At 31.6% G+C, this 27,011-nt stretch overlaps 2 protein-coding genes across 3 annotated transcripts; one reads left to right on the forward strand and one right to left on the reverse strand.

The window, feature by feature from the left end:
• Positions 1-798: 798 nt before the first annotated feature.
• LOC143080398 (uncharacterized) lies at positions 799-23,423 on the forward strand. 2 transcript variants are annotated; one of them, XM_076256233.1, is made up of 6 exons: positions 799-856; positions 4,412-4,498; positions 18,625-18,720; positions 21,098-21,217; positions 22,205-22,318; positions 23,193-23,423. In XM_076256233.1, the coding sequence occupies exons 4-6, from the start codon at positions 21,110-21,112 to the stop codon at positions 23,274-23,276; spliced, it is 306 nt and encodes a 101-aa protein (XP_076112348.1). In that variant the 5' UTR covers positions 799-856; positions 4,412-4,498; positions 18,625-18,720; positions 21,098-21,109; the 3' UTR covers positions 23,277-23,423. The 2 variants fall into 2 exon arrangements, with proteins under 2 accessions (XP_076112348.1, XP_076112347.1); XM_076256232.1 differs by lacking the exon at positions 18,625-18,720 and having other exon boundaries at positions 807-856.
• On the reverse strand, positions 5,925-15,078 carry LOC143080397 (uncharacterized). Its single transcript, XM_076256231.1, has 2 exons — positions 14,864-15,078; positions 5,925-8,335 (listed from the first exon to the last, which is right to left on the reverse strand). Exons 1-2 carry the CDS (start codon positions 14,901-14,903, stop codon positions 6,357-6,359), a joined length of 2,019 nt encoding a protein of 672 aa, XP_076112346.1. The 5' UTR covers positions 14,904-15,078; the 3' UTR covers positions 5,925-6,356.
• Positions 23,424-27,011: the final 3,588 nt, after the last annotated feature.

Genomic DNA, 27,011 nt, shown 5'->3' on the forward strand with positions numbered 1-27,011 from the left:
TCTAATTCAAAACAGCAAATCCGTAATTTTCCTGTTTTTATAAACATTCAGGACAATTTTTACATATTAACAATTTGCACTTATACTTATGTTGTGTTGTTAGACCGCTGCCTGATGTTAGAGTGCTCAAGTGTTCATAATACAGCAAAAATATCAAAACCCACTTCATTCTTCTAGTGTCTGTTTTAAGTCAGGAACTTGTAATCCAGTGTTTATAGTGTTGTGGATGTCTGTCAATGGCTTATTGTTAAGGTTAATTATTTTGTCACCAATGTGACTGTTTTTTTTATATATCGTTAAGTGCTTCACATTTTGTCTCATTGTTGACGGTTGTACGGTGACTTCTTATTGGTTATGTGGACTATATGGACTCTGGTGAATAACTAAATCTCTTTTGGAAATCATACCTCATCTCCTTATTTTTTGATATCTTATAATCATGTCAATTTTAAATAATTGATTATAAATTTCGTTTTTTCAAGTTTCTTTTAAAATGTATAAAATATTCAATGAATAATTAAACCCGATGATTAAATAGAAATATCACGTTAGAAGTAATTGTTAATATTCTTCTTCATAACATCGAAGTTTTAAAAGTCTGTATTATTCAGCATGACTTGGTCCGACATCGATGTGAACAGCTGCAGGCTTGACGGTTGGTATGGTAGCAAACTTTGACTGCAATGCCAAATGTATATATTATGTGTCCTTCTAAGTCACTTGAATTTCAAATAAAATTAAATAGATTTCCGAAAAAAAAATATAAGATCAACATCATAACTTAAACGGGACATAGTTCGGAACCTAAACACTTTATTTAAAGTTTTCGTAAGTTCCTGTTTACCTCAAACACGTGGTAAGTTTGTTTACATTTTTATTTCGCTTATAATAATTATCAATTAATAAAGAATTAAGTGGACAATTTGATCTTTAACAATCATTTTTTAACCAAATTAGGGTAATAAAGGAGGGAAAACTCTAAGGAACCCGAAGTTAACCTGCATATCACTAAGTGCTAAATGACACCACTGAAGTATAAGCAGATAAGTCTATATCTGTATATATGTGTCTCAGCTCATATCACGATTCATCCATACTTTTTTAAAAGCGGGTTCAAACCATGGATAAAGTGGGGGTCCAATATCCCATTCATATGCATCTATCGCAAAACAGGGGGGGTCCAACCCTATATATACTCCCCCCCCTAAAATAGCCTTCAACACTTCGCATGATTTTGGACTGTTCACGTACAGTACGGGTAGGGACTTATTTTTATGGATGTCTTAATCCGTCTAGATGTCAGACTGGTCGGACAGTTGTCCCAGTGTAATAAACATCTGCTGTGCAATATCCAAGGGGAAGGTCGTAAATCAATCTGTACCAGCATGATTAGAATTAAATTTTACCTGTACAGATATATTAGTATTTATGGAGGATAGATAAATGTAAAATATTGTTTTGTATTCAAAGAGAAAGAATTAAAATTAAATATAAGAAATAAAATTAAATTTAATATAAGAATTAAAATTAAAATTAAATGTAATTTTTTTTTTTATAATTTGAAAATGAAATAAAGACGATTTTTAACAATATGTACATGCTCATTTTTTTTTAAATACATACTGGGTAAGGGTGTTGAAAGTTAACACTATGAAATAATATGATTTTAATGATTTATTTTATAAAACTGAGAATTCATTTTCATGATTTTGTTAGATTTGTAATATTTTAGTCTTTTCAAAACAAGCAAACTGTACTACAATTGTCATGATTGTAATCTGACATTACTATAAACAGAATCTCTGGTAATCAATTTTGTAATCAACTGAGGTACTCAGGCAATAATCACATTTCCTCTATCCTCAGTTTGATTGAAGTCGTATAGAGTAAGAGTAAAGACATATATATATTTAAAAATATGTTCATCTTAAGAATTTCTTTAAATCCAGAAGGATGGTGATTCGGGTGCAAGAGCCTATCTTGTACCCATTCCATTACCCTTAGACAAAACAGAAGTTTATTGATTCAGGACTATGATTCTTTGTTCCACAATTTTTTCAGTAAAATACAGGTTCTCAAGTTAAATTTGTAAATTTTTGAATAACATATGTGATTTTCAATTTCGATGTTTTCTCAATAACAGAAGAAAAATATGTTTTTCTACCAATATTACCGCCTCAGACTAACTATAAATGTCTTCCTAGTCGGCAAAAGTGTTCGACAGAGCGCATGTTTCCTATTTCATTTCCTACATTTTTTCGACAATTACCAAACAGTACAAAATATAAGCTGCGACTTGCTTCCCTTCTACATGTTCTATTATGTGGAAAATGAAAAAAGAAAAGAAAAAAAGAGGGCAGCATACTTAAGCTACTGTTATCATGGTAATAGAAATGTCTTATGGATCAGAACAATAACACATTAAATTAACACATGATAAAGAAACAAATGAAAAATATTGAAACGGTAGGTCCATAAGCATATGGGCACAATATTTATGGGCTTGTTATTTCACTTCAGTAATTATATAAAAGCACTGCTGTGCATTCATTCTGAGTGGTAGAATAATAAAATAGTATCCAACTTTTTCCCCGACGTGGATGTGTTTATTTTCAGTTTCGTATTTTCTATGAAACTCGCAAAATTAAGAACCGTTCAGAATAAAAGTTGTATCATATTGTAACATTCGTAGAAGTTTTGTAAAGATATGTCGAGGCGACGATCTACATTTTAAAGTCACAGTGTGTGATTTTTCATCAGTTTTGATATTTGTTGGACAATGTGCCTGCAAAATTGAAAAAAAAGGCTCTGAATAAAATAATTTTAACCGGTATAATAGCGTATTTGCCGAGCATTGGCGCCGAGCGCACCTGCAACGTGCGGGATTTGAAATCACCTCAGATATCTCCAGAGTCAGATATATCACCTCAGTCCCTTCGTAACCTTGGTACCAGGTACTGAATACAACAAGAACTAAAAAAAACTGCGTTTTGAAATGTATTTTCAGTACAGAATGCTATTCACTAACACAATTTTGCTTTTCCTTTTTAACTTTTTAAAATTTAAAATGGCTCAAAATTCCGACTATTAGAGTCGTATTAAATTATACTGATTATTTCCCTTTGACCAAATGGTTTGCTTTTTTTTCTAAATTCGCCAGTAATTTTTAATGACAATTTAGTGACTGATTAGAAACTTTTGATACATAACATTTATGCTATTCTTTCAATGTGTTTGAATTTTTTTTATGATATGTACTCCTAATAATTTAAATTAATACGTTGAAACAACACTAAACGCATCTGGTTGTTTTTTTTTCATTCTGCATTTTAAATTATGTACCGATTACCCTTACACAAGCACGCATCGCCCTGCACTTCTACGTTGCGGTGTTAAATTTAATTCACTGCAGTGTCATTTAGGACGACATAACTTTATTTCAGCAATTTGGGGGTACTTTGTGATTGACTGCGAGGCGAAGTAATAATTGATACTTAGAATTTCATAATAAATTTCTTCGTTCTTTTGATAATTATGATGTCTTTTTGATGTCAGAGAGGATTGTTAAAGTGTTTGATGACACATTATGTGATATATTGTTGATTACGTCGACTTTTAAGAATTGTATGATATTTGGCATTACCGGATCGACATGTGTTCATCTATTATATACACATATTCGAATGTGCGCTATGTCTGTCTGTCTGTCTGTCCGCCATCAGCCTTTATTATGTTGATAAGTCAAAATTACCGAATTGTTTTTCATTATATGAATACACAGTCTTAGACTCCTTCCGTGAAATTTTGACAATAATTGTGTTAAAGTCTCCATTTTTTTCAGCGTTTGGATTCCCCCTTGTTTTGATTGGTTTCTTGTTGAGTAAATCAGTTGCCCTTTTACTGTAAAGAGTTTATTTTTCTCCTTATTTTATACCAGAAGCACTTTTCATTAAAGTGATTTAATTCACCGTGACATTGAGCTGTCACTGTGCATTGCCAACTCATTTTATCACTTTTAATCGTAAACAATTGTCTAAGGCAATGTACATCAATTTGCGTTTATATCATCGTCCAATTTTACGGTAACACATTATAATCTGATTATTGTTTTAATCCATCATCTTTCGACATATTTAAAAAAAATTCCCGACCTGTATACTAGTTCCCGATATTCCATCAGGATGAGTGTAATTGTAAATACATGTAATAGTATAACGTGTATAATGTCGCATGATCATTGTTACTTTGATCTTCATCATTTAATCAAGGATTTGTATAGTACACATTTGTATAGTACACATCCTTGATTTAATAACTTTTAAACTTTCGAATATATTTGATGATTTTTACCAATGAAACAAATAAAATAAATGAAATATAATATAGATAATATTAATAAATTAATTTCCAGGTAATTAACTTTAGAATTGTTGGGAGTTCTTCAGCAAGACAAATTTATCCAATCCAGATCGCAGCCGCCGTATATTTCCTCTATCAGGTAATGCAAATTTATAACTATATTTTTTGTTATCACGTTCGTCCATTTCTTTTTTATAATTTGTTTATTTTTATGCCTCCGCATGTCTACAACTACAAGTTGGGGCATATTGTTTTACCCCTGTCCGTCTTTTTGCCCATCCCATTATGGGCACATAGATATTCCAGATAACATCTACATATTTTAAATGCTATGAAGTTTTCACCCTGCTGGCTGTTTTATATATATATTGAAAGTGTGCATGTGGTCAGAGGTTTGATTTGTATGTATTAATATTTGCTCTTTTTGGGAGATTGTTGAACTTTGTCATTTTTGGAGCATATACTTGCATAAGAGGTGCATAAGTATTCCATATAACTCCTCTTACAGTTTGAATGCTAGATAAAGAAATTTTTCACTTTGCTGGCTGTTTGAGTATATATTAAAGGTGTGCATGTGGTCAGGCATGTCAGGGTTTTGATTTTTATTGATATTTGCTCTTTTGGGAGATATTTGAACTTTGTAATTTTTTGAGTATTTACAATTGCATAAGAGGTGCATAGCGTTTCTGGACAACTCCTACAGTTTGAATGATAAGATTTCACTTTATTGACTGTTTGTACATGTGTTGAAGGTGTGCATGTGGTCAGGGTTTTAGTTTTTATTGATATTTGCTCTTATGGGAGTCATTTAAACGTTGTAATTTTTGGAGTATATTATACATGTACTTGCATAAGAGGTGCATAGCGTTTCCTGATAACTCTTCCTACAGTGAACGATAGACCTATGTGACCAGGCATGTTTAACTTTGTCATGGCCAACTTTGTGTATAAAATTACAATATTTCAAAGAAAGTCTTGCATTGGCTTCTGTTACAATACAGTTACTCCAGACTGGAGTGCGGGGCCATCACTTCGTCTAGTTTGTAATTAATTTGAAATTTTAGTTTGCATTTATTTTGAAAACTAAAAAAGAAAGTAAAGGTTTAAATTTACACTTTACAAATTATCAGTAATACTCTATGACAAGTCTATTTACTAAATATATTTGACCACCCGTTTTGGAGTTATTGCTCCTATCCTACTGATTAATTCTGAATATTTTTGATTCGACGGTAGTTTTTACCTATTTTGAAAAATTGCATTATAATTTTAGCAATTGTACATTTTATCAACGGACAGACTTTTTATTTACTATCTTTGTGTTTAATATTGTTTTCTCATCCACTGTATACGACGCTTGCGGCTGCATGGTCTCTTTCTATCCTCTGCCATTGGACGTCAAGCAACCAACAAACCAATCAATCAATCTTTTTATCCACAGTACCCATTTGATGTAATAAAATAGAATACACGAAATATCATTTATGAATTTTGTATGTAATAAAGTAGATATTGTATAATTTTGTATCAATTTTCCATTTAATGGACCGATATAATAAAGCAGGTATGTTTAATAACGATTTATTTTGAAGTAAGATTCAACAAAACTTAAAAACCGATTCACTTTGTAATTTGATGAATGCGCAATTCCCAAAGCAATGAAGTAAAACAGATGAAAAAAAATTAAGTGTACAAATTAATAACACAAAAAAATGTGAAAATAATTCTCATCCTTCTTTAAAAGCTTATAAACAGCTTACAGCCCAGCTGATTTTCATTATTCTTCCATAACAAGCATATATTATTTTCCTTTCTGTCATAATATATTTAATAGGTGGAGAAAACAATTATTAAACCGTTCACTTTTCTCCAGCACCTGCATTCCGATGAACTATTTACAGTCGCCATGACAGAACCGACAATTCACGAATAATACAAATGAGCATATTATAGCGCTTGAAATGCAATTTTTATGATCACTTGTGTTTAAAACATTATTATTTTGGGGGTTCTAGATATGTAGCATATTTGAGATCGCCGTATTTGTCTGTATATCCAACAATTATTGAGGGCAGAAGTCCGTTTCTTTGCTGGTCGGTCAATAATGTCATCAGCTCTGCTTCGTTAATGTTACTGTTGAACATAATTTTGTTCATTTTCTCTTTTACAAAAATGGCAGAAAACACTGGTTTTCCGAAGTAGTTTGACGAATCAAGATATTTCAAACGTCGTCCATGGCGAAAGCTTGACATGACGAGGTTGTTCAGTCGATGGTGACCGATTTCACAATACGATTTAAAACTCTTCTTTTCTTTTGATGTGAGGTCTTCTTCAAGTATGAACGACACGAGGCCATCATAGCCACTATGTACAATAGATTGAGATGTGGGATAAAATCCTCTTTCCTCGAAAAGATGGAGGAGTTTTCGATACGGTTGTGTGTAATGTTCCTCTCCGTATCGAATGATGGTCGTGTTTGCATACGCATGCTTTCTGTAAATGGCTAAGAAAACTGCTCTTTTGTCATGTGTGTAACTCCTGTATGTATGCAGAAAAGTCAAATTATAATTAGACTTTTCAAGGTGAAGTTTTTGTGTCTGCAGTCTTTTTTCACTCAGTCCACTTTCAACAATCACTTTATCATAGATGGGTATATTAGTTTTTTCTGCAATCACAGTAAATATGGAAGACCCGGAAAACATGTGACCATGAATCCATTTGATGTCATATCTTAATTGTCCAATAGCATGCGTGTACGGTTTAATGTGATGTTCATTAATCTCATATTTGATAATTCTGTCAATGTTCCCCACTTTTAATGTGACGTCAGCAACATCATCAAATAAAAGGTTTTCTGATGGCCAGTTGGTTTCCTCGTGCACCATTTCGCGTACGAGATATTTGATTGGTGCGTAGTTTTGACCTTCAAGCAAAACAATCAAGGCTGTTGGCTTATGTTTCTCTAGAATTGACTTTAACTTTCCATGAAAAGGTCCGGTGTGGTAGAAGAGAAGATCGTTCGTGTAACGCTCACTCTCTATCCAAATCGCTCCTTTGTTGTTTACATGAAATCCAGGACCTATCCACGTGTCACTGTGTTGGACTGGAACTGCTTTTGGTTTATGTAATAACATGTTTGCCATTTTATCACTGATGATAGAAAAATCAACTGATCCGTCCATACATTGTGAAAACCGCGCCAAATCATACATATTAGATTCCCATCCCAATGCAGCATCAACGAGGCGCGAGGTTACTTCGCATTTAAATGCAGGGTCGTTGTCATGTTTAACACAACGATGAATCTTCCCAATGCGTGTATGCATCATTCCACATGGAAATAATATGTTCGTTTTTACATAATCCTCATATGGAAAATCCGTTACTTCTTCAATAATTCTACCAAGAATCACATATCCCAAGTTGGAAATAACGGATTTTGTTCCAGGTGTGTAATCCAATCTTTCTGATAACATGTACCGTATGATATCACGTGATGTTTCATCGGTTACGAGTTTCATTTCTTTGCTGATATTTTGGGTTGTTTCACCTCTTTTCAGCAATGCTGAATTAAGCATCGGATCTGCCATACTTGAATGGACATAATCCCACCCAGCTGTATGGTACAGTAAATTTTCAACAGTGATGTCGTAAATTCTTTTGTCTATGTTTTCTTTTTTCAATGGTTTGACTTCCGGTAAAATACCGTCCGTTCCAAACACTTTGGAATCTAAAGTTAGTTTGCCTTCATCGTGAAGTTTAAGAATGGCAATAGATGTGAAAGCTTTAGATATGGCTGAGATTTGATGTTTAGCTAATAGGTCTAAGTTTGTATCGTCATGGCCCTTTCCATGAGCTTTTGCATAAGCAAGCCTGTTGGCTACCATCACGCCAACCTGGGCACCATTATACTTATTTGTGTTGAGAAATTCTTGAAAGCCTTCTTCGAATTTCAAGCCTGGTTGTTGTGCAGTGGCTGAAAGAAGATAATATTAAAATTAAAAAAAAAAAAAGATTATTTCTACAAATATCATTCACTGCTTGATGTTATAGTGATGAAATAAATATAGTTGGTTTAAAAAAAATCTTTTATAGTCAACCTTCAAATGCAGACACAATGATTGCTCAGTTTTCAATGTCTGTTTCATGTTAATAACATATTTGCTGATAGATAATCCATTGAATAGCTAATGCATCATTTTAGAATGTATGATTCCAATCAAATTCGTAATATCAAAACTGCACTTTATACGTTTTCTATGCACACAAAAAGAATGAATTTAAGACAGAAGAGTGGTTGTTTTTAATCTGGAATTTTTAATGGCTTGTGTTAACATGTTAGTAATTCTTGTGTTAACATGTAAGTAATGCTTGAGTTAACATGTTATTAATGCTTGTGTTAACATGTTAATGTTATGGTAAAAATAACTGCTGTATACAGACAAGAAAATTGGCAATTCCAAAGAAAAAAGTTCCCTGTTTTTCCCAATAAGCTGAGTAAACTATTAACATTTTTGATTTTAATAAAACCACTGCAGTAGAAATTCTACTATAATAAGCTGTCAATGTAGCAGTATGTTTCATAAAATAGTGAGTGTACATGTATGAGAATAAAAGTGGCGCTTAAAAGGGATGATAAAATCACCAACAATCAATATATTAGGATAAAACTGGAATGTTGTTCTAAATGCATCTCTGGCAATTTCATCTAAGTTAAAACACTTAACTGTACGTCGTGCGAAGTAATAGGTCGAGTGCCTCTATGTATAAACGATGCCCATTTGTCATTTGCCTTACGACTCTTTTTTTATTTGGTCTAAGAGAAAGATAAACACTTTCAAACATTTCTGCAGGAGGTAACAGAATAAAAATGTCTTGTCATATTTCATTCAATATTTATTTCATAGATAAAATTAATACTCAAAAAGTATTTTTTTCTTATTCTTTGAGGGAATGGTCGACAAAAAGATAAACAATTTGATAAAAGGATATTAAAATACCTTCGATACTCAAATAAAAGGAACTTAAACATGTCAGTTTTAATACCCATGATATTTTCTTTGTTTAGTTACTCTAGATTAGAAAGAAACTTTGGGAAATCTATTCTTTAATCAGTTTTGATAAATGTTATATAATAGTAGTGATTATGTAACAAAATTTGGCTACTAGGTAAATAAACGTTTCGGAGCATCAAAAACGAAAACAGATTTAAAACGTAAACCAACTACATGTATGTCTTGATAGATCTCCAACAAAACTTACAATTTATAGTTATATTAAGTGCTGAGGAATAAATATATGCAATAAATGTGTCTTGATTTAAGGTAGCACTACAGTCAGAATTTCCGGACTCCAACCAACAGTCTTTAAAGATTAATTTCTCCAAAACTACTCAATGGATTTTAAAATCTTTAACTCATTATAAAGCTGAAATATTATTTCTTCTTAATCTGTAGATAAATTTATTTTTGGTATGATTAATCTCAAATTATAGCGCCTTAATTGCCAAAAAAGTTAGTCCATTTGAGTCCATCTTTTTCCAAATCATTTAAACTGTCCAGATAGTTGATTCAAATAGGTCACGGGATCAATGTTCCATAAAATAGGTGAAATGCCTATGTACATCTTTTCTTTTGGAAATTAGCTTGTGGACGATGTTCACCTTCGATCTTAACTCTACAATGCAATTGGATTGATTCAATACTGATCTAGATGTGTTTGGTTTATTTTGGCATTGAGGTGCTGTCTCCTTTATACTTGAATCACAAATATTCTTTTATTAATATTGCAGAGCCTTCGTGCATTTAAAATAACTATTTATGGATGGGATTGGTTTTAATGGCAAAACACACAAACACTTTATGCGTAAACAGCAATTTGAAATGCAAATTAATACACAAATTATATGCGTTGACAAAAAAAATCGGTTTTTGATGCAATAGATAAAAAGTCGAAGAGAAATTTTAAATGTAAGTTTCTTAACCAAATATGGCATGTGAATTAAAGTTACATTTGTTCTCAACTTGAGTTATGTACACACTGATTTTCTATTTTGAAAAGATATAAGTATTTCATTCATATATGTTATATATATCTTCCCTGTGATTTTGTGAATGAGTTTACGGTTTATGCACACTTTGTCATGTTTTGCGTATAGAGGCACAAGAGATTTTAATAATAACCTAATATGTTATTTCCATAAATTATATATAATAGGTACAAGTCAAATTTTATACTTCAAAGGGTTCAGTCAACAAGAATTATGCTTGTATTACTTACAAGGTTGTATATACATAAGATATAATGAACGGTTGGAGCTTTTCATATTGTTCATTACTTACAAGGTTGTATATACATAAGATATAATGAACGGTTGGAGCTTTTCATATTGTTATAAAAGAGTGTAAAGAATCACCGCCTTTGTAAATATGCATTACTAAGTAGGTCAATGTGAACTATCAAATATGAAGACGTTTAAGGACTAAGGCTGTTGATGCCAAATACAGACAATTAGCATCGGTCCTCTGCAATGCAAGAATAAAAGTATAACTTGAAACTAAATTTCAGAAACATTTGATTATAGACAAACTCTAATTTTGAGTGTATATATAAAAGCTCCAAATGGTGTTCTACTTTTTTCCAGATTTTGAACTGTATTAATTCAAAATGACAAAATGAATACTTTGAAAACCTTTAGATGTTTTTGAAAGCAAGTGTCGGTTAATTGTTTGGTACTACAGTTTTTTGTGTTGGAACTTTGTTGGAATATAAAAAAAAAGAAGTGGTATGATGACATAATTCCTCACAAGAGACCAAATTAACACAGAAATTAAAAATCATAAGTCACTATAGTATACGGCCTTCAACAATGAGCTTAGCCCATACCGCATAGTCAGCTATACATGCACCGAAATGACAAACGTAAAACAAATCAAACGAAAAAAATAACGGCCTAATGTATGTACAAATAGTAAACGAAAAGCACATGTTTTACTCAGTCAGCAACAAACGACAACCAGTGAAACACAGGCTACTGACTTGGGACAGGCACATACAGAATGTTGCGAGATTCAACATATAAGTGAGAGCCCAACCCTCCTCTAATCCTGGGACAGGGATTCAACGGATCAATACAAGAACTGTACAAAACAAGGAATACAAATGCATATGATCAACAGCCACAAACAACAACTACTAAATTACAGGGTCCTGACTTGGCACATGTAGAATGTGATGGGGTTAAGCATTATACCGGAATCCGAGTCCTCCAGTCCTCCCTCTACACTGGGACAGTGATCTATAACAGTACACCAGTACAGATCTGAGAGTAGTCGTAGTTACGAACAGCTAGTTCAAAGCCTATTAATATCGACTAATTAAAAACTCTTGCATCCCAGACTAAATTATCAATTAGTACACATCAAACATCCAATTTATTTAGTATATCGACATCGTAAACTGTCCTGAACAACGTTGACACTACCATTTAAAGAATGCATCCCTCTGCTCTTATTTACCATAGAGCAAGTTTATCTTGAATAACACAAATTCAACATTTGAGGGGATTGTTTACTTTCACAAAGAATTGTATTGTGGTATTAAACATGGTATATGTTATTTAAGGCAGTGATGAATGAAACAATAGACGCAATTTCCCTCTTTTTCATTTCAGAATCATAGAAATGTCTTCATTTGTCTTGTGTGTGTCGGTAGTCTGCTGTCATATTTTGAATGTGGAATAGCCAATCTTTTTAAAGTTCATTATAAGATAATAAAAATACGACAAAAGAAGATGAAATCATTTTCAATTCATATCTAATTCGTAGCCAACAAGTGGTACTACAGTCGTGTATATAGAGAAATAAAAGCAAACAATACAATATATATATATATATACAAATCATTATTATATACCGCAATACCTACATCACTTGCAGTATTAAAGTCAGTGACTGTTAAAAATGCTAACATCATCGGATCAGATTTAGTCAGTATAAAGGTTAAGTGAAAATTTATCTAAAGTAAGATATATACTAAAGCAAAGTGAAATGAATATGTGCTGGTGTGAGCATGCATTATGTTTCTTGTTCATTTGAGCTCTATGTGAATTAATCATTCTGATATGATATACTTTTATAGGAAAATGAACCAGACCATATTTTAATTAAAAGTTTCAATATTTGAAAAAACAACCTGAACTATAATAATAGCTTTTTGAAGTTTTATAAGGTACATATCTATCATATACATTGTCTGTTTTGAGGCCTAGTTTGTGGTAACACATGATTGAACGATTGCATTGTAATCTCATATGGCATCTTTTATTAAAGGTGTGGTTCTGTCTAATATTTTTCAATTTGTAAGTCTGTTTTAGTAATTCTATCAGACAATTTCACCAAAAAATTACACGGCGATTAAAGATAAAACGGACGTCATTGTACGTATAACAATGAGACCTGCCAGGTTATTTGTCGTATCTTGGTTCATTTAATACACCGTGCATTCATATTGTATATTTAAAATCGACTTGTGACATTTTTAGCTTGGCAGATGAATTGGGTCTTGGGACATCAGATTTAAATATTGTAAAGAAAATTCTTTCAAACCCGTTCGTGGTTGTTACAGTATAAAGAGATCGCGGATAAAATATGTACTAGTCTAATGACATTGTAGTCTTATATATATTTCAAACAAAGACACATGCATAGAGAGATCGAAATCTATGGTTCTTACTTTCCGTGAGTAAAAGAACGAGAAAGGATACTTGTTATTTCAATTGACTTTTATTCGACTTTGTAATTACTCATTCAAAACCTGTTTTAAGTTTTCATTACATTTAAAGCTTTTGTACATTTTGGTTTGCGTGCACAAAGTTTTGGTGCAAAAAGAAACGAAAAAACATGGAAATATTTATTGAAGTTGATATGACGTAAAACCATGAAAACTTTAAAGAATGCACGTTACAATAATTTATAAGTGACGTAAGCTATTCGATATTTAATTGAAGGCACGTGCAATTTAGGGAGCTACCATTTGATTTTAATGAAAATACATCAATAAAAAGCTATTTTTGTAGACTACTTTGTTTACTGCAATTAATTGCGAGCCTCGTTAAACATACTTTTTACACTTCGTCGAAAATAATTATGAAATTTCCAATTTATATCAAAGCTTGTTTTTTCAGGTGATTTATTCATTTTGCTTGTACAAACAGGATATTGTTTATAAATTGTTGCCGAGACTGTAATTGTACACTTTCACGTTTGTATTAATTTATCATTTAGTCCAAAATCTCCAGTGGCGGATTCAGAACTTTTCATAAGGAGGGGGAGAGCGCTGACCGCTCCCGACTGGCTCCATTGATTCCCTATATATGGCAATAAAACTTTGAATTGAAAAAAAATGAATTGAATTATATCATCAACCAAATATTCCCTACCAAAGGGGGGAGCCAATGTCAATCATGTTTCATTTGTTTGGTGTATGGAATGAATGTCAGGCTATACATTGTCTGTCTGGCAGAAGGGTTCACTTCATATTGACCTCATTTTCATGGTTCAATGGTCAACGTTGAGTTTTCTTGATTTGGTTCGTTTCTCTGATACGATAAGCAGTATGTCATCTGCATACTAGGTGTATGCAATTATTGTAAGATAAAGACATTAGACATACAATGCAGTCATATATCAATACAGCAGGCGAGACACTCTTATATATTCAAACACAATTTCTATTATAATAGAAAACTCTGCATGATCATTGTATTGTTTGATTATGTCGAAGTTTATTAGACGAACATAATTAATTCTGATAATAAATCTTGCCTTTTTTCTTCGGCTTGACATCTTACATAACTCATAAGGAAAGATATGACACCTAACATCCAACCGAATTAATTAGATACGTACTAAACAGTATGATAATATATGCATGTACTATATATAAAAATCCCCCGATAGAGGTATACTTCAAAAATTATACCGACGTGCAGATTATTGTTTTTTACTTTTAAAATCAAAAGTTAAAGTTAAAAGCTTTCTCTTATAGCTTGGAGTGCACCTAGTTGTGTTTTCCCTTTGATCTGTATACTGAAAACACGTATTTCCTTCAAGGGGACAATCCCACACTTGGAAGGTCAAAGGGGCTGCTGTTTTTAAGCATCTTATCTGATGGATTAAATTAAAAGTACATTTTTATTTTATACGTTTCTCAAATGAATGGAGAAAAAAGGGTGACAATATGTGAGTAAAGGGTTATAAAAAGTGAATATCAATTATGAAATTTTTCAGAATATAGACATATTCTATTAAACAGATAGAGTCAAATAAATGTATAGAGAAAACGTAGTTTGGCATACTTAGTAGGCTCTATAATATGAATTAATCTGTTATGAATGATTTGTTTGATCTTATGTTCTAAAGGTATAAAAGAGTCGAAAACAAGCTTTCAAACAATTAGGAATAAACCATATCATACTCTAGATTGCATATTATAATTTACATACCTGCAGATAGGAATACATAGACAAATATTAACATCCGCATGTTTGTATTATTTTTTGTTATTAAAACTTCACATGGCAAAAATTTGTTATAAAACCATCTGTCAGAAATTAAAATAAAAGTCTACATCCACAAGGAATAAAGATATGAAAGTTGCAAAAGTAATAATAAATCCAAACAGGTGTAGACAGTTTTAACCGTATGCACTGTGTTGTGTGTATACCTGTGTCACGTGGTATAAATCATTTTACAAGTTAAAAAAATAACCATTAAACTTTTGAAGTTTTCAAGTATGAATTCTTGCATTTAAAATGTTATAAAGTATAACCCACATATTTTAAACAAGAAACCAACTGTATAGGTAAAAAAAAAAAAAAATGATTGGATCTTTGTAACACAAATTACCTCGACTGTATTAACGTTGTTAAAAAATTCTCATTAAGTAGATGGAATTTCATTTTATTTCACAGTTATTTCATTTAATTTCAGTTTTATTGTTTGGAATTGTAGTTATAAAGGAATAAAGTTCATATATAATTCTTGATAAAGTAGGATACTATTAGACAGTTAAAATGAAATATTTTGGAACCGAGTGTTTATATTCGATAAATGTATATTATACCCAAAATAAAACAAGAAAGTGTCTGAAGCTGATGCCCTCGCTCAAGATTGTAATTTTCCATGTTAAAAAGGGGGCATTACTCTAAAACCGTGAAAGATTAACTACCCAAATTCGAACCCTGTCTGTTCTTAACATTGTGTATGAGTGTCATTGAATTTGGGTGAGACTGAATAACTTAAGTTAGAGCGCGGAAACAAAAATGGGACGAACGGAAGAACAGATGGACAGACGGTCTGGAGCATAAAATTCTACGAAGGAAAAATGAATTTCAACCAGTTTGATCAAATGATATTTCAGAGAGATACATATTCTTGCATCTAAATATGATTGGAGTCATGAAATTTAGTTTCTTAATGATACAATGCTTGTCAGGAACAATAATTTTTGCTGTTTCATTAAAGTATTCCTCCATTTCTTCGTATTCACCAAGAATCACATTAAGAATGACATTGTAAAATTGTGTATTCATACATGTAACTGTACCGTTTGAAGATGAATGGAAATATGACCATACATATGCATATGCGCCTATCATGTGTCTGTAGTATGCATTACAACAACAAATTGGATTCCCCAAGCCGACTTTACGATTCCATCTGTTTACTTCTAAGCGATTGTCAGGAATAATAATTTTTGGGGCGCACTACGTTTGTGCGAATTTTGGGATTAAAATGATTTACGTTTGCGCGCAGCTTTTGGTTACATTTGCGCGCATTTCTCTAACAGGTAAACTCAGGTAAAAACAGGTTTATAATAATGAAATATAAATAATATAAATATTCATTAACTTTGAAAATATAGTTTAATCATATATTGTTCATATTGTATTCTAAGAAAAAATATAAAGTGTTCATGATAAATTCTGTTATAACTTAAGGCATACATGTAACTTCATTGCGAATTTTACAGGGTGAACAAGTACCCCGAATAGTAATCTCTTTAAAATTCTAAATAATCTTAAGTTTGTTTGTAAAGTTTTGTCAAGGCACGAACATTTGAAGGTTGTTTTTTATAACAAATCGGGGGTAAAATCAATTTAGTATATGATGAGTATTAATCCGGATTGATAGAATATAATGCAACCGACTTATCCTGCTTGTATCCAACTTCTACCTCCTCGTGGGTGAGTAGGTGACTTATACTAACGGAAAGGGTACTTTTTCATAAAAATAGTTGAATGAATTTATAGATAAATAATCGTTTTTACCTAAGCTTACTTGAGTTTACATGTCAAATAATGCGCAAACGTAATGCACCGAATTTTTGCTGTTTCATTAAAGTATTCCTCCATTTCTTCGTATCCACCAAGAATCATATTAAGAATGACATTGTAAAATTGTGTATTCATACTTGTAACTGTACCGTTTGAAGATGAATGGAAATATGACCATACATATGCATATGCGCCTATCATGTGTCTGTAGTATGCATTACAACAACAAGTTGGATTCCCCGAGCCGACTTTACGAATCCATCCGGTTACCTCTAAGCGGTTCCACGCACTCATGAACTATCTCTTTGGCCCCAGCATGTGTGAATGGCATACATTGTCCCCATTTATGTTTCTGATATATGCATAGGCCCCTATCATGTTTCTGTGGTATGCATTTGCCCGCCCCTATCAGATTTCATTCTACGATGTTTTTAACTTATTTTTAATGGGTTATTGTATCAACTGATGTATATAAGCAACTTAAATTTGAAGACTGTGGCAACAAGTATATTTCAAAATCTATTGAAGAGTATGGCTAAGAACTGTATATGTGTTGCACAGGTTCATTAACAATAGTACAATCATACAAACAGAACTGTTTGTCCTGTTTTAGACAAGAAATCCGATAATAGTCTAATTGGTATAGTAAAAGTATCACAGTATTAACTGTTTGTAATGAAATCGTTTGTTAAATGGATACAATTTCATTCAGTCAAATAATTATGTCTTTATATGGCCTTTTTATTGTTAGGCATGGGGTGGAGATGTTTCTTTTATAGTTTTTACAATAAAAATCCTTGATTGGGATAATAAAATAAGTTATATTGGTGAAGATTTTATAACAAAGTAAGATACACGTGTGCATTCTTGGAAAAATACGTGACAGGCTACAATTCACAAGTTGAGCAATATATTTAAGTTCACAACAATGCAATTACTCCTTGGTATATTGGGTAGTTCCTTTTAATGTGCAAGGCTCCTATGAAACAAGGTCAGATCCTAACCCAATGGCTACTCAGCAGCAGTGCCTGGTTTCTTTCAATGCTGGTACAAGAAAGACCTTTTAAAGTTGTAAAAAATATCATATACTCAACATAAAAGTTAGGTGTTACGCACATTGTGGAATAACTGCAATTTACAATAAAATTTTGTCAGAGTGAATCAAGTTTATATAATTATGAAAGTGGGTGCTCTCTTTTATTTTGGCGCTTCAACTCAATCGATGCCACGTAAGATTGAGTTAAAGATAGCAGAAACGGCTTACATCTCATAAAGGAGGGGCCCAATGGGGGATCTCATCACGATTCACGAGTTGATTTTTTGTCAATCACGATTCACAGAAAATAAATTTCCATGATCACGGATTACGAAAATATAAAAAAAAATCTGTAGAAAAACGGATCACGATAGCGAAAATGCACCGATCACGAAGAACGAAAAGGCCCTCATAAAGGGGGAAAGGGCACAACTGCTTTACAGAGATTTTCATGTAATTTTATATTTTGCTATATTCTTGTTTTGCAGATTAGTGATTGACATCGCAAATGTTTTCTTTTTGAGAAGGAGATACTTGTCCTTGTATGTATCTGATAAATAGTATACACATTTTTGTCGAGCATTTTGACACCAAAACAATTCTACAGCTAAACGGTTTGAAGTGAAAAATAAATAAATATATGTTCAATGAGTAGAGCACTGATTTTGTCATAAGATAAAATAAACACTGTACGTGCCATCTTGACAGATCCGACCACCACTGTTTAGTGACCATTGTTAAGTTATCAGATTGTATGTCTACAAAATGTAGGTTTAACATTTTTGCTATCAAATTTAATTTTATGAATGAAATTTGACCTTTGTTAATCCAACCATGACTTACGACCTGACCTTTATCGACATCTATTGTAAATCATTTCTAATTTTTTCAGAACTACGAAAGGCTATACTGTTCAAGACATCAGAAAAACGAATTTTAAGTGTTGAAATAAGCCCATTAATCAGTACAAATAGTTATGTTTTTGAAGGTAAACATGTTATTAAGTGGACATTTGATATACGGGGAACATACTGGAATCTTTGTAAAACTTCAATTTGCTGTGAAGTTCACTCTGTAATGGTTGTTCATACAAAATTGTTCAAATATTTGTCTGTTGTCCCTTTTTTGTTATATGGTTAAATGAAATGTTTAAATTATAATTTTAAATGATTCAAATACACCTTTTTTTACAAATTTCTTTGATAGTAAAATACAAAGGTGTTTGAAGAATATTGGAATTATTCAACTACCGCGGTATAAAACTTTTATAATATTTAACCTCTAATGAAGGCACAATTTTGTATTACGTTCGATGGGATATTGCAATTTTGAATTCGAGTCACGTGTATGAGGAATTTTATGTAACGTAAACAAGTTTTATTTTTATACAAACAGAATAAAATTTTCGTGGATATTATACATTTATTTCCCGTTCCTGAGGGAGATATGAAGATTTGTTCACCCAAGAAGATTCATATTTCACGAGGGCTCTGCCCGAGGGAAATATGATTTTTCGAGGGTGATCAAATTTTCATATCTCTCGAAGCTAAGGGAAATGAATGTTTTATTCCACTGCCTTTGCTTTGTTTACTATCTCAATATAAGATATGAATATACATACTTTTTTTTCTTATCCGCTTGTTTAAATAACTAAACACGACATAAACATTGATACACAGTACGGATCAAAATAAGATTAATAGTCTTTTTATACGCTGGAACAAATCTTGAACTAACTATATTAGTATAATAATCCCAGAAAAAATTGAACACGATAATGACTTTCCTAACGCTATTTGAAAAAAACACCGTCAAAACGTAATGAACATTAACCGCGCGTAACGTCATACGATGAGGTCCCGATCTACAGAGGGGAATATGAGGTTTAGAGGGGAATATGATGCTAAGAGGGGAATATGATGTTTTGTTCAATGTCACATGGAATGGTCTCAACCAATCAAAAACTGATTAAACTGTTAAATTTAACATACAGTGGAATAATAAATTTCGTTGTTTAGCCCCGATGTTTAGCTAAGATTTGCATACATTTCTATGAAAAACATGCTGTTCGTTTAACATATAAATTCGTGGTTTCTCTGACCCCACGAATTCCTCGAAAATTAGTATCCAACGAATAATAATGAATCCGAGGTAGTTTAAAATAAGAAGATGTGATATGATTGCAAAAAAGATTACTTTCCATTAGAGACCAAATGAGTAGAAGTTTATAGGACTATATATGAAACCGTAGGGTCTTCAACAATGAGCAAAACCAAAACCGCATAGTAAATAGCAAGTTATAAAAAGTCCCGATATAACAAATGTAAAACACTGTATACAAGAACGTTTAATACAATGCCGAAAATACAATTATAATTATAATATAAATGCAATGATCTACAATTCTAATTTTTCACATATCTCTTTAAATCACAGTAACTTCTTTGATATAAAGAAAAAACCAACGTGGACAGATGTACTCGTTGTACACTACATGACCAATCACGTTCATGGGCTTTTTTCTTTTGCAGTGTTAATTGTGAATCAGTGATACAGTAATGTATTTTATATATCATCGAAAAATTATAGGTTGCAGCTAACGTATAATGATTAACGTTACAATGATCGACATATAAGCGAACGAATAGACAGACGAACGAACAAACTACTATGTATATTCATTTCAACTTATAAATTTATTTACTACCTCGTTATTCAAGATGTAGTTTAATGTGTATGAAAATATATACGTATTTTAAAGGGAGTTAACACGAGTTATTTTCAAGTTAAGAATAATGACAACACAATTATCTCCCTTACCTTGTCCTCGGACCAAATATTTTAGGGCATCGATGAATACATTTCTACAAAATATAATTTGTTTGGGTTATACAGTCGATGTGAAATGTAAAAAGTACAAATACTAATATGAAATAAATTATAATTAGCATCCGGTCTTGTTCCATCATTAAACTAAATATTATAAGTTTTGCTACTTTAACCTCCTTCAAAGTTGTGATTTTCGTTTTATAACTTTTATAAATCGCATGGTGTAAAGTTAGATCAGTTTTAATTGCAACATTTTGGTGGATTACATCATATGGAACCATTTATTAATAAAAAATGAAATTTGAATGAGCTATTATTCGTTCCTAAATACATTAGAGTGAACTTTGTTAATCATTGTATATATTATTTTCTGTTGGTAGAGAAAATACAAAGAACAATGTTTTGGGATAACATACGTTCTTGCTTCATTTGGAACATTGTGTATTTTAAATCTGTTGAAAATTAAGTGATTTTAGATCAAGTATGAATTGTTTAAACACTGCAATGCACATTAGTAATTTAATTGCATACTCTAGTTTTAACAGAAAATGGCGAGATCCAAAGAGCAAGGACGAAAACAAAAACAAAAAAAGGCGAATAAAACTGGAGGTGTCAACAAGGCAAAGACAAAAGCAGTTAAAACCAATTTAAAGCATGTGAGTAAAATTCACTCAAAACAATTTCACATATTTGTCAAATAAAAAGTTGGGATCAAGTAAAAATTAAAAACAAAAAAATACTGAACCCCGAGAAAAATTCCAATCGGAAAGTCCCTAATCAAATGGCAAAATCAAAAGCTCAAACACATCAAACGAATGGATAACACTTGTCATATTTCCGACGTGGTACAGGCATCTTCTTATGTAGAAAATGTTGGATTAAACCTGGTTTTATAGCTAGCGAAACCTCTCACACTCGTATAAAATTCCATTATATTATAAATCATTTAGTAGCCTTACATTCCGTTTTAAGCATTCTTAGTTGTAGCCTTTTGTAATTACATCTTTCTCTTCTTATTTTTAATCAAAAGTACCATCCTTATTACAGCTATTGCATCCACTTGCAGTGAATATTGAGTGAACTGTATGATTTGCAACAAAGGAATTGCATATATACTTTTGTTCATTAGAAAGTAAGAATTATAAAATCAATCGTAATGCTCAGTATTTTGATTTCAATGCAGTTTTATGGCTTATTGTTCATCTTCTTGTATTTGTTTCAACACCTTTATGTAATTTTCCTCCTTTTCATGATCGTGGTGTTATGTGTTCTTTAATTTATGGTTTGTATTTGCCCTTTTTGCCTCACCTTTTTCGACTGAGACTTCAAACAGTTTGTCTATTTTGTTTACAATACACAGGAGTATACTACTAGTATTGTTTTATTCTACAACAGCGCTCTGAACAATGCATTTTAGACCAATGTCGTGTTGTTGATTTATTTTGATTTTAATACAAACAATGAAATAATTAACTGTTGAATTCTAAAAGATCAAAATGTGATATAATCATTGTTTTCTGTGATTCTGAACTCGATGCTCCAAAACTTTCAAAAGACTAAATGTATAGTCATGGTGTATATCTTTGGTGATATATGTTCCCGTAATGAGTATGTGATATAATCGACATTTGATCATATTTCAGATAAATGTAAATAATAAATCAAAAACAGAAGAAGCTGATAAAAAGTTTGATGAAATGAGAGAAGAAATGATAGGCGATGTTAAAAAAGAACAGAAAACAGTGAAGAATGCACAGGTAAATTCAAAGTCATTTATTACATATATTTGGATGCACCAAAAGTAAAACGTTATATCTGTTCATTTTCAGTTCCGAATTTGATATTAGTCAAAAGTAAGCCAGACCAGCTATTAAATCTACACCCACTGAAATATAGTTCCAATTATTTTTATATCTATGATGTACATATACTATTTATGCACAGATGATCTGTGCAAACTTTTAATAGGGTATATTTGAGATTGCAAACAGCTACCTGAATATTTCAATTTCCTTGTCGCTAAAAATAAGACTAAACTAGGTAAAACATACATAATAAATGTAAGTAATCAAAGTTCAATTAATTTCAAGTTCAACAGCTTTTTGTATGGACAAATTTTAGTATACAACTAATATAACATTGAATATGCTAGTAATGTTTTGACTTTAAGAAATTGAAGTTTTAATGTGTGAAGAATGATTTTCGTATGTGCTATTTTTATCTTTATAAATTCTTTCAATGCTCTTTCTTCATTTATAAGCATTTATAAACAAAACTATACGGTATACATGTTAGACACGTGTTTTTTTTTTAAACACAAACACACTAAATGGGTAATTAACAAATAAGACAAAGTATCCGCAATTTTGTGCTAGATTGTTGAGAAGTATTCCTTTTAAAACAAAGCGGCTGTAGTAGTGACCAAATGCAATAGTCATAGCCTAAAAGGCCAACATGTATTTGCCAATTATGAATTTCAAATGTAGCAGCATGATTAGCCACATTACAAGATTTATAAATGTGTATAAAATTATCAATTATAAACAAACTTTATTTTCTATAGTTTGAGATCTCCAAAGTTTATCTATTAATATCAATTGAGGTAATGTCTTGTGATTTTTCTTTAAACAGAAAAAGATAACCAGTGTAAATTCAAGTGTCAGTATGGAAGATACAACATCAGAGTTTGCCAAATTGGGATCTAATGCTACATGAAGAAGCTGTTTGATTGGTAAAAAACAAAGCAAATCATCATTTAAAGACGGATAAGTTGGTTTTCTGATTGAAACGATGTATCCAACTCCACAGCAGAATGCACTTGCTTGCATAAATTGAAATATAAAATAAATATTTTGTTACTTACATGTTATTTTTGTTATTAACTCTAGATTTTGGAATTCCTTCATGCATTTACTATTACTATTTTTGAAAAATAAACAAAAATGTTCAATAGAGTATTGAGATTTCTAAAAAGTTGTATACAAATGATAGTATCAAAGATTACAGTGTGAATCTTTATTTAACAAAACCTTAACCTAATGCAATTTTTGCAGTGAAAAAAACCCTGATAAAATCTATGATCGGTGTGCTGATATTTTGTAATTGCTTTTCGATTTTATAATTTAGCTTCAATCTTTGAATTTTGTTATGTCCACTCAAGATTGCTACGGATGGATTTAATAACGGCAACAGTAGTATACCGGTGGTCAAAGGTCATAAAACGATTGAGAGATAACTCATCCATGTTACAGACTAAAACCGAGAGAACACATCAATTTTATGAGGAAAACAAACGAAAAACAGAAACATCGAAATGTACAAAAAAAACGTTAACATAGATAGAAACGAACTATATGATAATAATTGCCCTATTCATGACTTGGTACAGGACATTTTAAGAACAAATGGTGGGTTGAACCCGATTAAATGACTAGCCGCTATAGCTATAATGACAACACTACTTAACAGAAATACAGCACAAACACACACACAAAAACATTCATCACAAAGAAATTCACAAACAATATTATGAATTATTTATAGCTCTGTGCTTTTGTTGCGCGAGTTGGCCATTTGCAGTTGTTGTTAAAGTTTGTTACACTGGTGGGTTTGAAAGTAGTCACCGGTAACACATCACAACGCCCTACGTCGTTTCATTTCTAGGTAATGCATGTTGTTGGCCTTGTTAGGATCCAATATGATGCTGACATACTCCTTCTGTTGTCTTGTAATGGTCTTATAGCAGAGATCTTGATCTTGCGACGGAACTGGTATATCTTTTTATATTCAACTTCCTCAAACAAATGGCCATGGATTGTTAATAATTCTCATATGCTTGTAGACTAGTGACTTCAGATCGTTGAGAAGTATGTCCGCCTTTCTGTTGTTGTTTATGCATGTACAGAACACAATCACCGGCAAATAGTCAAACAGATGATTTGACTGTATGACCTGGTATGTCGTAAAATGTAATACATTTACTAGTATAGAGTTTCAATGTGCCTTTTAGTTTTTAGCTGTTGACTGATTTTTAGTGCTTAAGATTACAATACAATATTAACTGCTGTACCCATATGTTTTACATGTTTACCTACTAGTATAACCGGTATGTCTGTTTGTTTTGCTGAGATGTTTAGGTAGGTATAAAATCAGGTTTAATCCAACATTTTCTTAATAAGGAAATGTCTGTTCAAAGTTTGAAAGTTTGTTTTCATTTGTTTGATATGTTTGAGCTTATTTGTTAAACTGTTTCTACTTGTATAATCCTTTATGATAATTGCAGTAGTTTAAATTTATGTTATTGATAAGTCTGAGTTTCTTTTTTTTTCAATTAAATGAAGTTTAAGTTTAAAGAAGAGGAATCATTTGATCATAGAAAAGAAGAATCAATAAAAAATTATAGATTTAAATACCCAGAATACCTAGTATGATGGAAAAAGGTCCATAGTCAGATAGATATATACAAGATATTGTAAGGGGATACATTTTGCAATATGTGTGTTTCGCCAGCAACAAGTGCAACTTTGGAAGTGATTTACGTCGAACACAAACATAACGATGGAATATGTATGTTAATACGTGTTAACGTAAATTGACAAACAAAAATGCTTTTGTTTTTAGAAATTAAGAAAAATATGATAAAAAAAAACAATATATTAAAGGTAAACAGGTTGTATCGAAAATGTTTTGTAGATCAGCAGATTGCGCTATCCACTTTTTGAATATGACGTACAATAAAGGGAGCCAACAACGACTATCCAATGATTCAGATACAAAATGTAGCTTGGTACAGAAAAATAGAATGAGATTAATTCTTGTTTTAGAAGTTAATATTCCCAAAAAAGATATACCTGTAGAGTACGTTTTGAAATAATCGAACAGTGAGCATAATACCGATTTTCTACTATAAATAATTTCATGTGTACAGACTTAATTATTCAAACCTGTTGTACAGGCGAACTGTTATCGGTCGTAATCTTTGATTCTATGAATCTATAATTGGAGAATACCATACAATTTGTTCAGGAATATGACAGTTGTTGTCCATTCGATTGGTGTGTTTTATCATTTGATTTTGCCATTTGATTAAGGACTTCTCTTTTTGAATTTTCTCGGAGTTCAGTATTTTTGTGATTTTACTTTTTACGTCGAAGTCGATGGTAACAGTCTCAACTAACAAAACATTCGTTGAATTAAAAAGAAAATAAACACTTATTAAACTGTGTAATACTCTTACCTTTAATCAGTTAGTATTTATGAAATGTAGTAATATGATTTGGGCGTGGATCGGTATTAAAAAGTCCCGCCATTGTTTTAATGTGCTATTGGCTTTTTTGTTTTAATTGCTTAGCACTTTGTTTTTAGAGTGTCTATATGCTATTTATGTTTTTCTCTTTTGAACTTGTTATTTGTTTTATACTGATAAAGATTACAAGTTATAACACCATGTTGACTGCTGTGTCCAAATATTTGACATTTGTAGCTATTGTATCTGCTTGCATTCCTCACGTATTGTTGTCAATTTATTTGATACATAAATAAATACTATTCCATGCGACTGCATACAAGTGAGAAGTTTAGATATAGCTATAAACCCAAGTTTAACCCATCATTTTCTACATAAGATACCGTCTGTGCCATCAGGAACATGACCGTTTGTTCCCACTCCTCTGATGTGTTTTAACTATTGATTTTTGCCATTTGACAAAAGACTTGAATTTAAGTTGGAGTTCGGTATTTATGTTTTTTTAACTCTTAAACAGTTTGTTTTGTAACATTGTTATTCATTTGAGTCTCTTTGATAATATTCTTGTGTATGATTTAATTTTCAGCATGGTTGATAGTATTATTAAGTCTTTGCTGAACGTTGTTGGGCATCGCATAGCATTATCATAGTTTGTTTTATATTACCTTTCCTACTAAGGCCCTATATAGTTCACTCTTTATCTACGCACAAAATGAACTGTTCTTGACATATATTAATTTACAGTTTTAGATAAAGCGGAAAGGTTTTTTGTTATATCAATTATTAGAAGCGGATGAAGGAACAACATCTTTTTGTCATTGTCGGTAACTTTTCAAACCGCATGTATCCGGGTTTTCTGATTCCGGTAAATATAGGTCATCTTTGTGAAGGCTGCTCTAAATGTCTTTTTACACTACAATATTTATTTTTCAGATTTTGTTTTTAATCATAAATCTTTGAATCAATTTCACGAATAAGTTTATTGTTTGCTGCGAAGTGACATGATGACAAGTTATATTTAAATTGTCAGCCGTTATCCCGTCACTGATCTTCTTTTATTATCTGTAATATGTTTTCATGTAAACCATGTATGCAGTGTTAATAACATGATGTCTTGGTACGGTTTCATTTTCTTATAATATACTGTTCATAAAACATTCATACTATTCGAAACACTGATGTTTTTTTCTGTCTTTATATATATA

The sequence above is a fragment of the Mytilus galloprovincialis genome, chromosome 6, assembly GCF_965363235.1.
Source record: "Mytilus galloprovincialis chromosome 6, xbMytGall1.hap1.1, whole genome shotgun sequence".
Taxonomy (NCBI): Eukaryota; Metazoa; Mollusca; class Bivalvia; order Mytilida; family Mytilidae; genus Mytilus; species Mytilus galloprovincialis.

Coding starts and splice junctions, on each gene's coding strand:
- LOC143080397 (XM_076256231.1), bottom strand. CDS start 14,903: ATGCGGATGTTAATATTTGTCTATGTATTCCTATCTGCAG. Junction 8,336..14,863: donor CTATGTATTCCTATCTGCAG/GTATGTAAATTA, acceptor ATCTTCTTTCAG/CCACTGCACAACAACCAGGC.
- LOC143080398 (XM_076256233.1), top strand. CDS start 21,110: ATGGCGAGATCCAAAGAGCAAGGACGAAAACAAAAACAAAAAAAGGCG. Junction 21,218..22,204: donor TTAAAACCAATTTAAAGCAT/GTGAGTAAAATT, acceptor ATCATATTTCAG/ATAAATGTAAATAATAAATC. Junction 22,319..23,192: donor AAACAGTGAAGAATGCACAG/GTAAATTCAAAG, acceptor TTCTTTAAACAG/AAAAAGATAACCAGTGTAAA.